Genomic DNA, 14,986 nt, shown 5'->3' with positions numbered 1-14,986 from the left:
ATGTTACTAAACATTTCATGCAGATTCTAGCATGCCAAATGTTATTTAAATGTGGGGTTTTCTTAAACCCTTCTTTCCCCAACCCGTATGTAAATTAACAGTCTATCTATCTATCTATCTATCTATCTATCTATCTATCTATCTATCTATCTATCTATCTATCTATCTATCTATCTATCTATCTATCTATCTATCTATCTATCTACCTACCTGTTTGTCTGTCTAATAAATTTTCTTCGTCATTTTAAATTATTTTTCTTTAATTACTATGTTGAGAGACTCAGACATCATAATCCCTTCCACTTTACTGAAAAGATCCTAAACTTCCTGATTAATTTACTATTTCAAGGGACGAAATACCCAATTGATGAGATTTTGAAACTTGGTTAATTAACACAGGAAACTGCTATAATAAGGTAGAAAACTGAAGAATGGACTATATTCAATATTGGACTGTAGGGAAAATAAATTATAGAGTAAATTAGATGATTTGTCGATAGGTAACTATATACAGTAGAAGACCAAAACACCCCAAAACTACAGAGTATATACTAAAATTGAAAAGTTTGGATACAAACTTATTATCTGTGTGCATTACAGGGTAACTAAGTAGTAAAAATCGGAATACATGTAGTTTATGCAGGGCTGGCCTTATGGTGTGCAACCTGTGCTGTCGCACAGGGTGCATCAGCTGCCCCTACTGAAGCGAGCACTTGAGAGGCACCTCAGGGGTGCTTGTTAGCATCACGTAATAATAGGCTCTGTTCACATCCTGCTATGTGAACACGTTCAGCGTAAGTGCCAGGAAAGCTCTCAGGCGCATACGCTGAACGTAGCTATGGCCACCATTTACCTAACGGAGGCCAAAAGAATGTCTCTTTGGCCTCCGTTGGGGTGGTATGCGTCTTATGACAATTTTTTGTGTAGGAATGACTGGCGTGGGCCACCGCTATAAAACCTATTATGCGCTGTAAACTTTTTTTTTACCATTGAGGCCATGGCCGATGTGTGCCACTGCATGCAGTGTATAGTGACAACCACAGTATAGTATTGTTATTTAGGCAACTGTAACTGGAAGTGTTATTTGGCTAACATATGGAATTATATGGTGCTTTTAGTTTGGCATTGTTCGCTATGGTTATTTGTATACTGGGTCAGCCTTAGGTTGGATGGCGCCCTGTGCGGGACTCTCTATTGCTGCCCTCCACAAATAAAATAAAATAAAATAAAAATTAACCACATATATAGACTTGCACATATATACTGCTATGGAACATATATACTGCAGATACATAAGGAAATATTTAGACATCCAGGCAAATGTATATATATATATATATATATATATATGTAAATATATATTTACATAGGTAAATATGTTGACATACAGACACACACACACACACACACACACACACACACACACACACACTGGAGGCATGTATACACACACACACGCACAGGAGGCACGTACACAAACACACACACACACACACACAGTCAAGTCACATTATTAGGACCACCTCGTACTTTCGACGTCGGCAGCGCGTGGTCCATGAAGGAAGTGATGTGTCATAGGCTGGCTTGGTGAGTATATAATGTGTGTGATAGGCTGTCTGATTACATATCACTTGTTGTTGCCATGGGTAAAAGGGGCGATTTATCAGAGTTGCAAAAAGGGATGATTATTGGGTTTCGGCTCAAGGGTTGCAGTATTTCTCAAACAGTGCAGTTTGTGAACTGTTCGTGTGTTGCTGTGGTGAAAATGTATCGTGAGTGGACAAATGGCACCATTGGCATTAACCGACATGGAAACTGCGGAGCACCACTTGCCATTGATGTGAGAGGTGAACGTCGGCTTTAAAGGTGCGCGAGGGCCAAGCGACACGCTACAGTGGAGAAGCTCACCGTGAAAATCAACCAGGGGACTACCAGACGTGTGTCTAATACAACAGTTCAGCAAACCCTACTAAGTATGGGGCTCCGAAGTAGACGGATGGTCACTGCTCCTATGCTAACAAAGCTCCATCGGAAAAAAATGCTTCAATTTGCACGGCTGTAACGGAATTGGACCACCGATAATTGGTAAAAGGTTGCCTTCTCCGATGAGTCACGTTTTCTGCTTCATCGGACGGATGGACGTTGGCGTGTCAGGTGACAAACATCAGAGAACAAACACCCGGCAATCATTGCTGGAAGAACACAAGCTGGTGGTGGCAGCGTTATGGTGTGGGTAATTTTTTCATGGCATTCTCTGGGCCCACTCATCCATGTGAAAGGCACTTTTAACCGATTTGGGTATGAATCCATCGTTGCAGATCACGTCCCCCCCATACATGCTGTTTGTCTTCCCTGGGGCAGATCGAATCTTCCAGCTAGACAATGCGACATGTCACACACCCAGAAATGTCCAACAGTGGTTGGAAGAGCACAACCAAGACTTCCAAGAACTTCCCTGGCCCCCTAATTCACCAGAATTGGACCCAATTGAGCATCGGTGGGACCACCTCTATCGTCTTGTTCGTTCTATGGATCCTCCCCCATGCACCCTCCAGCAAATGTGGGCACTGCAGTCAGCATGGCTCCAGATACCTGAGACAACCTACCAGCACCTCATTGAATCACTCCCAGCCCGTCTAGCTGCTGTCCGTGCTGCACACGGGGGTCACTCTGGATATTAGCTGGTGGTCATAATAATGGGACTCAACTGTGTTTATATACACACACAGAGACACACATATATATATATATATATATATATATATATACACACACACACACACGGCACATATATATTTATTTACATACACGCACACGGGCACATATATACATGCAGAGAGACACATATACACAAACACAGAGCCATATATACCCACACAGGCACACATATGCACAGTACAGTTAGTGTGGTAGATGTTACCTGCAGTCCTATGTAACACCACAGTTAACACACAGTGATAACTCTCTGAGTACAGATAATGTAGTAGTATTATCTGCAGTCCCATGTAATACCATACCTCACAACTTTCAAGTACCGCAAAGAGGGAAAACATTTTTTGCATTTTAAGCCGTGCCTCTATAATCCCGCCCAATTCCTGCCCATACACACCCGATTCAGCCTACAAAGTATTATACTACAGTAGTGCTTCCCACACATTATAATGCCCTCTAGCTGCCACCATACAATATAAAGCGAACACAGATGCCCCCATACAGTTTAATGCCCACACAGATACCCCCATGCAGTATAATGCCCAAATTCGCCCATTTTGCATAATGCACCCATAGCTGCTCTTATATGGTATAATGCCCCATAGCTGTAATGTCGGGGTAGGGAGACAGACAGGTGAGCCCTAATCTACCCGCCACTCAGTCTCTGCCTACTTGCAACGACCCGCCCTATCCGACGGGGTACAACTGGGCGACGGTCCCTACACTCAATAGGTGCACGACAGACAAACAGACAAGGGTACAAAGAAGCCGGGGAAATGGGGAAGTTGCCCACGGGAACACCGTGAGCAACAAGCGAGGTGAACGAGCTGAGTCAAACCAGGAGATGAGCGAGGTACAAAAACGCAGAGCAGAAGAATGGCCAGTAAAGCCAAGGTCAATAACAAGCAGAGGGTCAGTAGTTCAAGAAGCTGCAGCAGGGCCAGGAAACCAGCAGAGAAGAATCACAAGCAAAGGAGGAACAGGAAAGGCAGGTATAAATAGACAGAGGGCGGGAGCTAGCTCCGTCTGGCCAGGCTGTGATAGGCTCTCCCACTCCTAAGCCTGCCATCCTGAGTGGTGGAAGATGGAGTCAATCTCACAGACATAGAAGCAGTTGCAGACTGATTACCTATGGGCGTTGACACAGAAGCTGTGTCTGGCAGATCCTTTACAGTACCCCCCCTTTTATGAGGGGCCACCGGACCCTTTCTAGGTGGACCTAGTTTATTGGGGAAACGAAGGTGGAACCTCCTGACCAATACCCCAGCGTGAACATCCCGGGTGGGTACCCAAGTCCTCTCCTCAGGCCTGTATCCTCTCCAATGGACCAGGTACTGGAGGGAACCTTGGACCATCCTGCTGTCCACAATCTTGGCCACCTCGAATTCTACCCCCTCAGGGGTGAGAACAGGGACCGGAGGTTTGCTCGAGGGAGCCAAGGACGGGGAGCAGCGTTTAAGGAGGGAGGCATGAAACACGTCGTGTACTCGAAAAGACGGGGCAACTCCAGTCGGAAGGAGACAGGGTTGAGGACTTCAATGACCTTGTACGGCCCTATAAACCGGGGAGCAAACTTCTTGGACGGGACTTTAAGGCGCAAATTTTTTGACGATAGCCACACCAGATCCCCGACCACAAACAAGGGATTAGCAGAACGTCTTCTATCTGCCTGAGTCTTTTGTATGCTCTGGGACGTCTCTAGGTTCTTCTGAACCTGGGCCCAGACTGTGCACAGTTCCCGATGAACGACCTCTACCTCGGGATTGTTGGAACTACCAGGTGAAACGGAGGAGAATTGTGGATTAAACCCAAAATTACAGAAAAAGGGGGAGACCCCTGACGAGTTACTGACTTGGTTATTAAGGGAAAATTCGGCGAGGGGAATGAATGAGACCCAATCATATTGACAGTCAGAGATAAAACACCTTAAATATTGTTCTAGAGACTGAATAGTCCTCTCAGTTTGGCCATTAGTTTCAGGATGGAAGGCAGAGGAGAAGGACAGATCAATCTCCAACTTTTTACAGAAGGCTCTCCAAAACAATGAAACAAATTGTACCCCTCTGTCAGAAACAATATTGACAGGGACCCCATGGAGACGCAGGATGTGTTTGACAAACAAGGTAGCTAACGTCTTAGCATTGGGTAGTTTCTTGAGGGGCACAAAGTGGCACATCTTACTGAAGCGGTCTACTACAACCCACACCACCGACTTGCCTTGAGATGGAGGCAAATCAGTGATAAAATCCATGGAGATATGGGTCAAAGGTCTCTGGGGAATGGGCAAAGAACATAGTAAGCCCGCTGGTAGGGACCTGGGAGTCTTGGACCTAGCACAAACTTCACAAGCGGCGACGTAGGCCTTAACGTCTTTAGGCAACCCAGGCCACCAATAGTTTCTGGCAATGAGGTGCTTGGTACCCAGGATGCCTGGATGACCAAATAGTGCGGAGTCATGATTTTCCCTAAGTGCCCTTAGCCGGAATTGCAGGGGAACAAACAGCTTGTTCTCAGGAAGGTTCCCGGGAGTTGAACCTTGATCAGTCGCAATTTCAGAGACTAAATCAGAATCAATAGAGGAAATGATTATACCTGGAGGCAAAACACAAGCAGGATCTTCCTCCGAAGGAGGGCTGGCCATGAAGCTACGCGACAGTGCATCAGCCTTAATAATTTTAGACCCAACCCTATAGGTGACCAAAAAGTTGAATCTGGTAAAAAATAACGCCCATCGAGCTTGTCTCGGGTTTAGCCTCCGGGCAGATTCTAGGAAAACCAGATTCTTGTGGTCGGTAAGGACCGTTACCTGGTGCCTAGCCCCCTCCAGGAAGTGGCGCCACTCTTCAAATGCCCATTTAATGGCTAAGAGTTCACGATTGCCAATATCATAGTTACTCTCAGTGGGCGAAAACTTCCTGGAGAAGTAGGCACAGGGACGGAGATGGGTGAGGGACCTGGTACCCTGGGACAAGACAGCCCCCACTCCCACCTCGGACGTGTCAACCTCCACGATAAATGGCTCCATTTGGTTGGGCTGAAACAGCACAGGGGCCGAGATAAAGAACTTCTTAAGGACCTCAAAAGCCTGGAAAGCCTCAGGAGGCCAGTGGAGGAGATCAGCACCTTTGAGGCTAAGAGGCTTAGCGATGACCGAGAAGTTAGCAATAAATCTCCTGTAATAATTAGGGAACCCCAGGAAGCACTGTAACGCCTTCAGGGAGGCAGGTTGGACCCATTCCGCCACAGCCTGGACCTTGGCGGGGTCCCTGCGGAATTCATGAGGAGTGAGGATTTGACCCAAAAATGGTATCTCCTGCACCCCAAACACACATTTTTCGGTCTTAGCAAACAGTTTGTTTTCCCGAAGGGCCTGGAGCACCTTCCTGACATGCTCAATGTGGGAGGACCAGTCCTTGGAAAACACAAGTATGTCATCAAGGTACACTGCAAGAAATACCCCCAGGTAGTCTCTTAAAATCTCATTTATGAAATTCTGGAAGACCGCGGGAGCATTACACAACCCAAAGGGCATGACGAGGTATTCGAAATGACCTTCGGGCATGTTAAACGCAGTCTTCCACTCATCCCCCCTCTTTGATGCGGATAAGGTTATAAGCCCCCCGTAGATCAAACTTAGAGAACCATTGGGCCCCCTGAACCTGATTGAAGAGATCAGGAAAGCCAAGGTCAATAACAAGCAGAGGGTCAGTAGTTCAAGAAGTTGCAGCAGGGCCAGGAAACCAGCAGAGAAGAATCACAAGCAAAGGAGGAACAGCAAAGGCAGGTATAAATAGACAGAGAGCGGGAGCTATCTCCGTCTGGCCAGGCTGTGATAGGCTCTCCCACTCCTAAGCCTGCCATCCTGAGTGGTGGAAAATTGAGTCAGTCTCACAGACATAGAAGCAGGTGCAGACTGATTACCTATGGGCGTTGACACAGAAGCTGTGTCTGGCAGATCCTTTACAATAGCTGCCCCCATACAGTATAATGACCCCAGCATTGCCCCATACAATATAATGCCCCTATACATTCCCCCATACAGTATAATTCCCCATACAGAATAATGCCCCCTCAGCTGCCACCATACACTATAAATCCCTCACAGCTGCCCCATACATTATAATGCTCCTATAGTTCCCCCGTACAGTATAATGCCCCTTTAGCTGCCACCATACAGTATAATGCCCCATAGCTGCCCCATACAGTATAATGCCGCCTTAGCTGTCCCATACAGTATAATACTCCTTAGATGCCCCTTGTGCCAGTGTCCACGTAGATAGTGCCAAACACAGTGCCCATGTAGATAGTGCCACAGTGTCCCCTATAGATAGTGCCACAGTGCCCATGTAGGTAGTGCCACCCTCCCGTAGCTATTGGGACTCCCTCTTGGGGCAGAATCCCCTGCCAGATCATCGGCCACTCAGTGGCCAGGGATTCCACTCCAGGAGGAGCCCCTGACATCACTGTCCATATATGGACAGTAACGTCAGGGGCTTCTCCTGGAACGGAATCTCCGGCCAGAGCGTTGCCGACGCTCTGGCCGGGGATTCCACTCCTAGAGGGAACCGCGGATGTCATTGACCATAGATGACAGTTCCCTGCTTCAGCATTGGGCTCAACTGTATCTGCGTCCTGAGGACGCAGATACAGTTGACACGGGACATACCACTGGCCACTCGGGACAGCTGAACACCGCCTAAATTCCGGGACTGTCCTCCTGAATCTGGGATTGTTGGGAGGTATCGTAATACCACAGATAACACATTGATAACTACCTGAGTACAGTTAATGTAGTAGATGATACCTGCAGTCCTATGTAACACCACAGATAACACACAGTGATAACTCTCTGAGTACAGGTAATGTAGTAGTGTTACCTGCAAGCTCATGTAACACCACAGATATCACACAGTGATAACTGAGTGCAGATAATGTAGTAGTGTTACCTGCAGTCCTATGTAACACCACAGATAACACACAGTGATAACTCTCTGAGTACAGGTAATCTAGTAGTGTTACCTGCAGTCATATGTAACACCAAAGATAACACACTGACAACTCTCTAAGTACAGATAATGTAGTATATGTTACTTGCAGTCATATGTAACACCACAGATAACACACAGTGATAACTCTCTGAGTACAGGTAATATAGTAGTGTTACTAGTAGTCCTATGTAACACCACAGATATCAAACAGTGATAACTCTCTGAGTACAGATAATGTAGTAGATGTTACCACAGATAACACATATAAAACAGTGATAACTTTCTGAGTACAGATAATGTTGTGGATGTTACCTGCAGTCCTATGTAACACCACAGATAACACAATGTTAACTCTCTGAGTACAGATTATTAGTAAATGTTACTTGCTGTCCTACGTAACACCACAGATATCACACCCTGGTCACTATACCCACGCAGGCACAGACACAGAAAAATATACACAAACACGGAGACATATATGCACACACGGACACATACATAGACACACAGGAACATATACTCACACATACTGGATCATATACACACACACACACACACACACACACACACACAGAAACACTCCTCAAACTGCCTGCCCAGTTGCACCCCCTACTTGTGGGGAGGCTGCAGCGCCCTGTGTACTCTCACAGGTCGCACACCCCTAAGGGGTGATATGATATGGGAAAGGGGTTCAACAACAGAAGGTACCACACAGGGCAATGGCTATCTCAATAAGGCCATGTTCACTTAACGTTTTTACCCTAAGCTTAGTGTGTAAGTCAGGAATATGTACACGTATACATTAAACAGATACTTAACCAGTCTATGGGCGACTGATACGTTAAATGGGTGCCTGATAGTGCCACCCATCACCAATAGACTATAATGTATAGTCATGAACTCTGATGACCCCAGTTCACGACATAGCCACTTTTCGAAAACCATTAAAGTCTATGGTGATGGAGGCCACTGTTTATATTTTGTCACAGCCTAATATACGTCAGGAGCTTTTTTCCTGACATATATACCAAATGTAGGCAGAAAACGTGACGTGAACTTCCCATTACACACACAATTGTTTGGGGAATCTATCAGGATTTTGATGGAAAGTATAGAACATAAAAAAATACTGGAACCCCAATAGACCCCATTAAAAGTCAATAGTGGTCTGTTTGGAATCATCACGTAGTTCATGGCTCCGTTATATACAGAAGCCATGACTCCATTGTGAACAAAACCTTATTTTCCTATCTAATAATGGAAATCAACTACTCGAGTAAGTATTGGACAAATTAAAGGGGCTCTGCGCCTTCAGCTGCTCCCTCCCACAAGGATAAAGGTAATCTACTGTGTCCCCCTTAAACATGTTTTATAATTGGAGGTATGCTTTAAATATGTTGGGAATATGGGGGTCATTTACTTTTACATGTCATGTACAGGTTTATTTTCATCTTTGTGGACAAAGGTGGTCAAAAATTAGAACCCCCTCCACACCAGAAATGGTCAAATTGGAAGAACCATTCAACTACCCCAAATTACATGCAATAAAGAAAAATTGGTAAATTATTTCATTAAATATAATAAATCTATGAGTGTGTGTATATTAAACATAATGTTTAGTTGATATCATAAGTTTCAGTCATTCTATAAGCTTACCAGTAGTTGTGAATAGCCCAACGAATATATTCAAGTTCCTTCCTCCGACAATGGCCACCTCAGTTTGCTTCGTGTTCCTCTCACTTTGTTTGGCTTTCCAGGCAGCCCAGAGACCAGTCACTAGAGTCATAGCATAGAAAATTATCACAGCTATCAAGCCGGGAACATTTAGAGCCATCTTCCTAACAATTGTTCCCACAACTTTAAAGTGGAAAGACAGAGGCAAGCATAATAAATTCACTGATAGATCCTATGGTATGAAAACCTTTGAAAATTCCACACCTAACGCTCGACTGATCTATATACTGGGTCACCATATGCCTCGGTAGTGCTGGGTCAGCTCATCCAGTGGACCTCCTGTACTTGTGTAAAAAAAAACAAGAAAAAAAAAAACTTTTCTAGTCCCTCCAACAATTGGTGGGGGGGAGGTATTTGGCCGAAAGCCCAGGAGCTTCATTCAGATGTGAAAGAAGAAAGGAGCTTGTATGTTCTCTTTATGTTTGTCTCTTTCTTGTTTCATCTTAGTTTCATTCACTTTGCTCTTGCGCAATATTCGGGACCATTTCAAAACAACAATAATAATACAGAAAGTCTTCACCTCTGGGCTCGGGGACAATTGACAGTTATCAGTGCAGAGGTTTAAGTTATGTTTTATATTATGCCTATTTATGCTTTTATTATAGAACATATCCACCCAAAATGTATTTATCTATGTATTCAATCAGGGGTGTACTTAGATAGATGTGACCCCATAACAAACATCAAAATGGTTCAGGTCCCCACACCTCTCCTTACATGGGACTTGTTTGCACTGTCAACCCTTTCCATGACCCTTGGGCTGATTCCCCACTCCCGTCTTTGCTAAAGTTGTAGTACTGTAGACCTGCATACATTCTCACCAGCCATTAGAAAAGAAGATAGGGCCATCTTGGACTTCCCGAGGCCCTATAGCAGCCATATGGGCTATCTTTATACTAGGAACACTCTTTAATGCAGTTCAGTATAAGGGTTCACGTGCATTGCAAAGCCATGTGCATGGCATCAGACAGAGTACATACAGGTCTGTATTACAGCCCTGCAGGCACGTTGTGTGCCACCATATGGTGTCTCCATGAGACAATGTGTTCTCTCTGCATACAATACGTCTAGGGGTAACTATTTCCGTAATCAGGCATGAGGCATATGGAGGTACAGCATGAGACCATAGTTTTCTATGGACACCATATTACAGATCTGTACATCTGGGGAAAAAACTAAAAAACAACACTCCTTTTTGGTTGGGCACTGTCTCCCGAAAATTATGCAGACATGGTGGACTCTGCATAAGGTACAATCGGTTTATTCACATCGTTTTTGCTCTAACGTTACACACGAGGAGTTCCTTATAAAATAATTTCTTATTTGTAGTCAATTTAATTGACTGTCTGTGGACTACAATATGGTGGCAGAACGACACAGACCTTTAGGGACCTTTAGGGAGCGTATAATTTGGCACTGTTTTAATATTAATCATAGCTTCCCCCAGACACGTCCTGCAGGCCCAAGGAGGCAGATTCGAAGGGGTTATAATTTTCTCGATTGAACAGATTTCCCCTCTGAGCCTAAATAGACGGGAATCATTGAACAAATGTGAGGCCTTCTGGATATAGAGGTTACAAACTTTATATCCTGATGGCCTAAATGAGAGTAAAGAATGGGGCAGATAATTCATGGTTTTATTCTATCTTTGTTCTTGGGATAATTTTATTATTTATATTCATTTATTGATATGTCTCTGTGATTTCATGTTGATTATTTATTAATTTCTTATATATATTTTTTTTTCTTCCTGGTGTGGCTATTCTCTAGCCGATGTGCCTATTTCTTTAGGTACAATGTTGTGCTTTTTATTAAATTTTTAGCTAGAATCGACAGTATATTTTATGCTAATAGAATTTAGAATACATCCGCATAACGAGTGGTTAGAGTCCTTGGTGAAAATAGTAAATATCTACATTTATCTACCCCAACAACCTGTGCTGGCACGGCTGGAGGTTTAATTTACCCTCCCGTCCCCCATGGAAGTTGTGAAACAGAGAACAGTATCTCCGTTTTCATAGTAATCCCTTTTTGGCCAGATGCAAAAATTTATTGTAAAAAGATCTGAAAAATGTCAGCATGATCTGAGTTTTCATATTTTTATTTTTAGATTTTTTTTTACCAATGCTGTATTGATTATATTAATTTTTGTTCTTTTCTGCTGCTGCATATAAACTCAGCTCTTACCTGACTTCCATGTCTGATGAAGATCCCGAACTGGAATAGAAACGTGTAGCCATGTTTTTTTATGGTACTTGTAAACATCTCCAGAATATACTTGTTGGGAGAAAGTGCCTGACTGAAAAGGAGTGTTGCTTTTTGCCCCAGATGTACAGTATTAACCTCGGATCCTAGAGATCACAGAGGTTCTCCTAGTCTGTGGCAGCAGTCTCTCGCCCACTTGTAGGTGGGTGCTGCTGTGGTGGGCAATAGATACGACACTGCGGTTGGTTTAACGGTTATTTACTGTGTAAATTCAGAAACGGATCTCCTCCTGGTTACAACATTTATCTTCGGGTGGCAGTTGTCCTTTGCGATGAACACCCGAACATGGCCAGGGGGTAACCACGGGCAAAAGGTTGGGAGCGTTGTAGGGCGTGGCTCGATGGCTGTTCCGCCTCCTCCTTGTGGAAAAGTCTCTGGCGCACTGTCGCGACTACGGGAGCCCGCTTCCTCGTCCGCGCTTAGGGGAAAACAAGTCCAGTACCTGTGCTCCTCCGTGTCTTGCTTCTCGGCTTGGGGGTGGCGTCCCAGGTTCGGGCTACCGGACCTCTGCACGGCTGGACCACTGCACGGCTGGACCTCTGCACGGCTGGACCACTGCACGGCTGGACCTCTGCACGGCTGGACCTCTGCACGGCTGGACCTCTGCACGGCTGGACCACTGCACGGCTGGATCACTGCACGGCTGGACGGATAGTGCTGCTGGGGGCTGGGTGGCTAGTGCTGCTGGCTGCTGGGGCGGCTAGTACTGCTGGGGGCTGGGTGGCTAGTACTGCTGGCTGCTGGTGCGGCTAGTACTGCTGGGGACTGGGTGGTTAGTGCTGCTGGGGGGGGTTCTTTGGTACTCACTGCTCCGCTTCATTACACTAGTCCGGCCTGCCTCTTCTTGGTCCGGCTTTTCTCTCCTTGCTGTCACACTCCAAGGCTGCCTGCCTTGTGTCTCTGCTCCACCAGTCTCCCTGCCGTTTCTCTCTCTCCACCGCTCCCTCTCTGCCACACTCCGCCGCTCTTTCTCCCCTCTTCTCTCCTCCTTACCGCCCTTCCTCTCCTCCTCTTCGCGCCCGTTCCCCAGCTTCAGGTCTCACCTCTCTCCCTCCTCCTCCGTCCTCTGCACGCCCTTCTTCCCACTTCCGGCCGTATGTCCTCCTCCTTTCGGTGCATGCGCGCGCCCCACTTCCGGCGCAACCGTGTGCCTCACAGCCGCCGACGCCGACCCGCTCTGGACAGGTAAGTCTTCGGTGGTATTGACCACCCTTACACACTGGTGCTCTGTTCTCTCGCTGCCACCAGAGGATGCAAAAGACAAATAATTCTCTCTTTAATAGGTTGTCCAGGAATCTCCATTGATTTAGGATAGACCATCAATGTGTGCTTAGTGGTATTGGGAAGCAGCTCAGCCCCATTCCTTGAGCATAGGCCATCAAGGTAATTTCCTGAAACAACCCTTTAAATGATAACATCCAAGTAAAGATAGCAGACTGAAGATAGACTTGTCACCAGGCGTTCACAATAGGGGTGGACCAGATGGGTGCTCGAGGTCTTTGATCCCAGAGGGTCTCGTAGCTTTCAGATGTGTCCTGACTACAGAACCTTTTCTGATTATTTCCACATTCTAGTACCCTTATGCATTGGTTAGGCTTGGGAGAAGAAAACCACAATGGTAAATATGGTAGGGGAACATGGGACTATTAATGCATAATTTTACATCTTGACATGTCTCCTGTGCATGTATATTCATTTCTTTTTGTGGTATAAAAATGAAAACCACTGACCAAGAGTCATGTTCTAAGGTAGTCATCAGCATGTTTTCCAATGTTTTTTAATGAAAGATTCCTTAAAATTCTTTTGAGTATATTTCAGACAAACTTCCCTCTTATCTGTTACTATCAGTCATCAGCTGCTATCTAGTTAAATGTCTCATACAGCTATGTCATGCAAAAAATAAAAAAGTTATAAGCGCCAGGATGCAAAGAGGAAAAAAATCTAAAAAATGCTCTGGTCTACAAGACCAAATTTGGCTCGATACTTAAGTTGTTAATACTCAAAGAAATGGCCAATATTTCTATGATTGTTTTAGTCAGTCAAATTGCCTTTGACCCCTTCCTCTCTTTCCATATCTTTTCCAATGAGTCTGTTCATAAAATGTTTAAAATAAGATAAAACTTAAATCTTGACATTGGATGTTCCAGTGGACGGTTTGGCTGGAATTGGTCAAGGCTCCACTTTTTCACATTCCATAGCATCTATTATGGTCCTAGGTTTTCATCTTCAGGGGAACGGTCCAGTGGATCATACGTTTCATCTAGCCCTAAACCCTAACCCTTTACCAATCTACTTCAGTTTGGGTTGCAGATTCTGTTGGCCCAAAGACTTAAGCATGGTGGTTTTCCCAAAACTACTGTAGGAGTGAACTCCAGATATTTTACTAATATACTGGAGCAGCCAGCTGCCTCTGGCATTGGGACAGAAGGCTTAGTTATTCAATTTGCATTGGCAACTGGATCAAAGGAATTTCAGAAGTAGTAGACAGCAGATTGCTTGGCAGTAGGCACGAGTCAGCAACAAGAGCTCAGCATGGTTCTAAACTGGGTGTCAGAATAGGTAGCTGAGAGAGTATCCATAGCACCAAATCACCTTTGACAAAAGCAAAGTCAGATAAAGCCAGGTCACTAGATCAGGTCATGAGGTCAAAATTAATTGACACCGAAACTATCACTGCCATCCTAATGGTGGCAAAAGCAAATTTAAAGAGGTTGTCTTGGTTTAGAAAACCTATTTTCAAAAAGTCTTATAGGGAATTCTGAGTTAATAGATAGAGAGATCCCCGTTCAAAACTCTCATCTAATAGCCAGAGCCAAGAGCAGCTACAAAGAGCAGTTCTCACTCTGGAGGACCCAGCGCGTCTCTATATTACAAAGATAGACTATTGATTTTAATGAGAACGGTGTAATCCTTCATTTCCCCTATGGAGGCGCTGCTATAAAATTGGACAGCTGATTCCAAGTTCACTAACAGATTATAATTGATCACTTAGGCCTCTAACGTAACACCCTGTAATCTGACTATCATCAGTGAACCCTTGGATAGGTCGTCAGTATATGATCGTGGGGATCCGACACCCATACCCTGCCAACAGCTGTTCCGGCTACAGAATTTATGTAGTGTTCAGTACCGTAAGCAGATAACTCCGGTCACAGTATAGAGGCCGTGCTGCAGTACTGCAGCTCTGCTCCTATTCAAGTGAATAGGAGCAGAGCTGTAGTAACCCAGCAAGGCCGCTATACTGTGTATGGAGCCATGTGCTACTGGCACCGACCACTACATAACTT

The 14,986-nt window shown here is 45.0% G+C and overlaps 1 protein-coding gene across 1 annotated transcript in view; it reads right to left on the bottom strand.

Moving 5' to 3' along the window:
• LOC142742065 (high affinity choline transporter 1-like) overlaps window positions 1-9,730 on the bottom strand; it is a 36,080-nt gene extending 26,350 nt beyond the window's left edge. Inside the window, exon 1 of the mRNA XM_075851482.1 lies at window positions 9,357-9,730. Coding sequence (XP_075707597.1) covers window positions 9,357-9,534 — 178 coding nt within the window. The 5' untranslated portion in view covers window positions 9,535-9,730. The remainder of the gene's footprint in view (window positions 1-9,356) is intronic.
• Window positions 9,731-14,986: the final 5,256 nt, after the last annotated feature.

This window comes from Rhinoderma darwinii, chromosome 2 (assembly GCF_050947455.1).
Source record: "Rhinoderma darwinii isolate aRhiDar2 chromosome 2, aRhiDar2.hap1, whole genome shotgun sequence".
Taxonomy (NCBI): domain Eukaryota; kingdom Metazoa; phylum Chordata; class Amphibia; order Anura; family Rhinodermatidae; genus Rhinoderma; species Rhinoderma darwinii.
The sequence above is the reverse complement of the archived record's forward strand: the minus strand, read 5'-3'. Positions and strand labels throughout refer to the sequence as shown.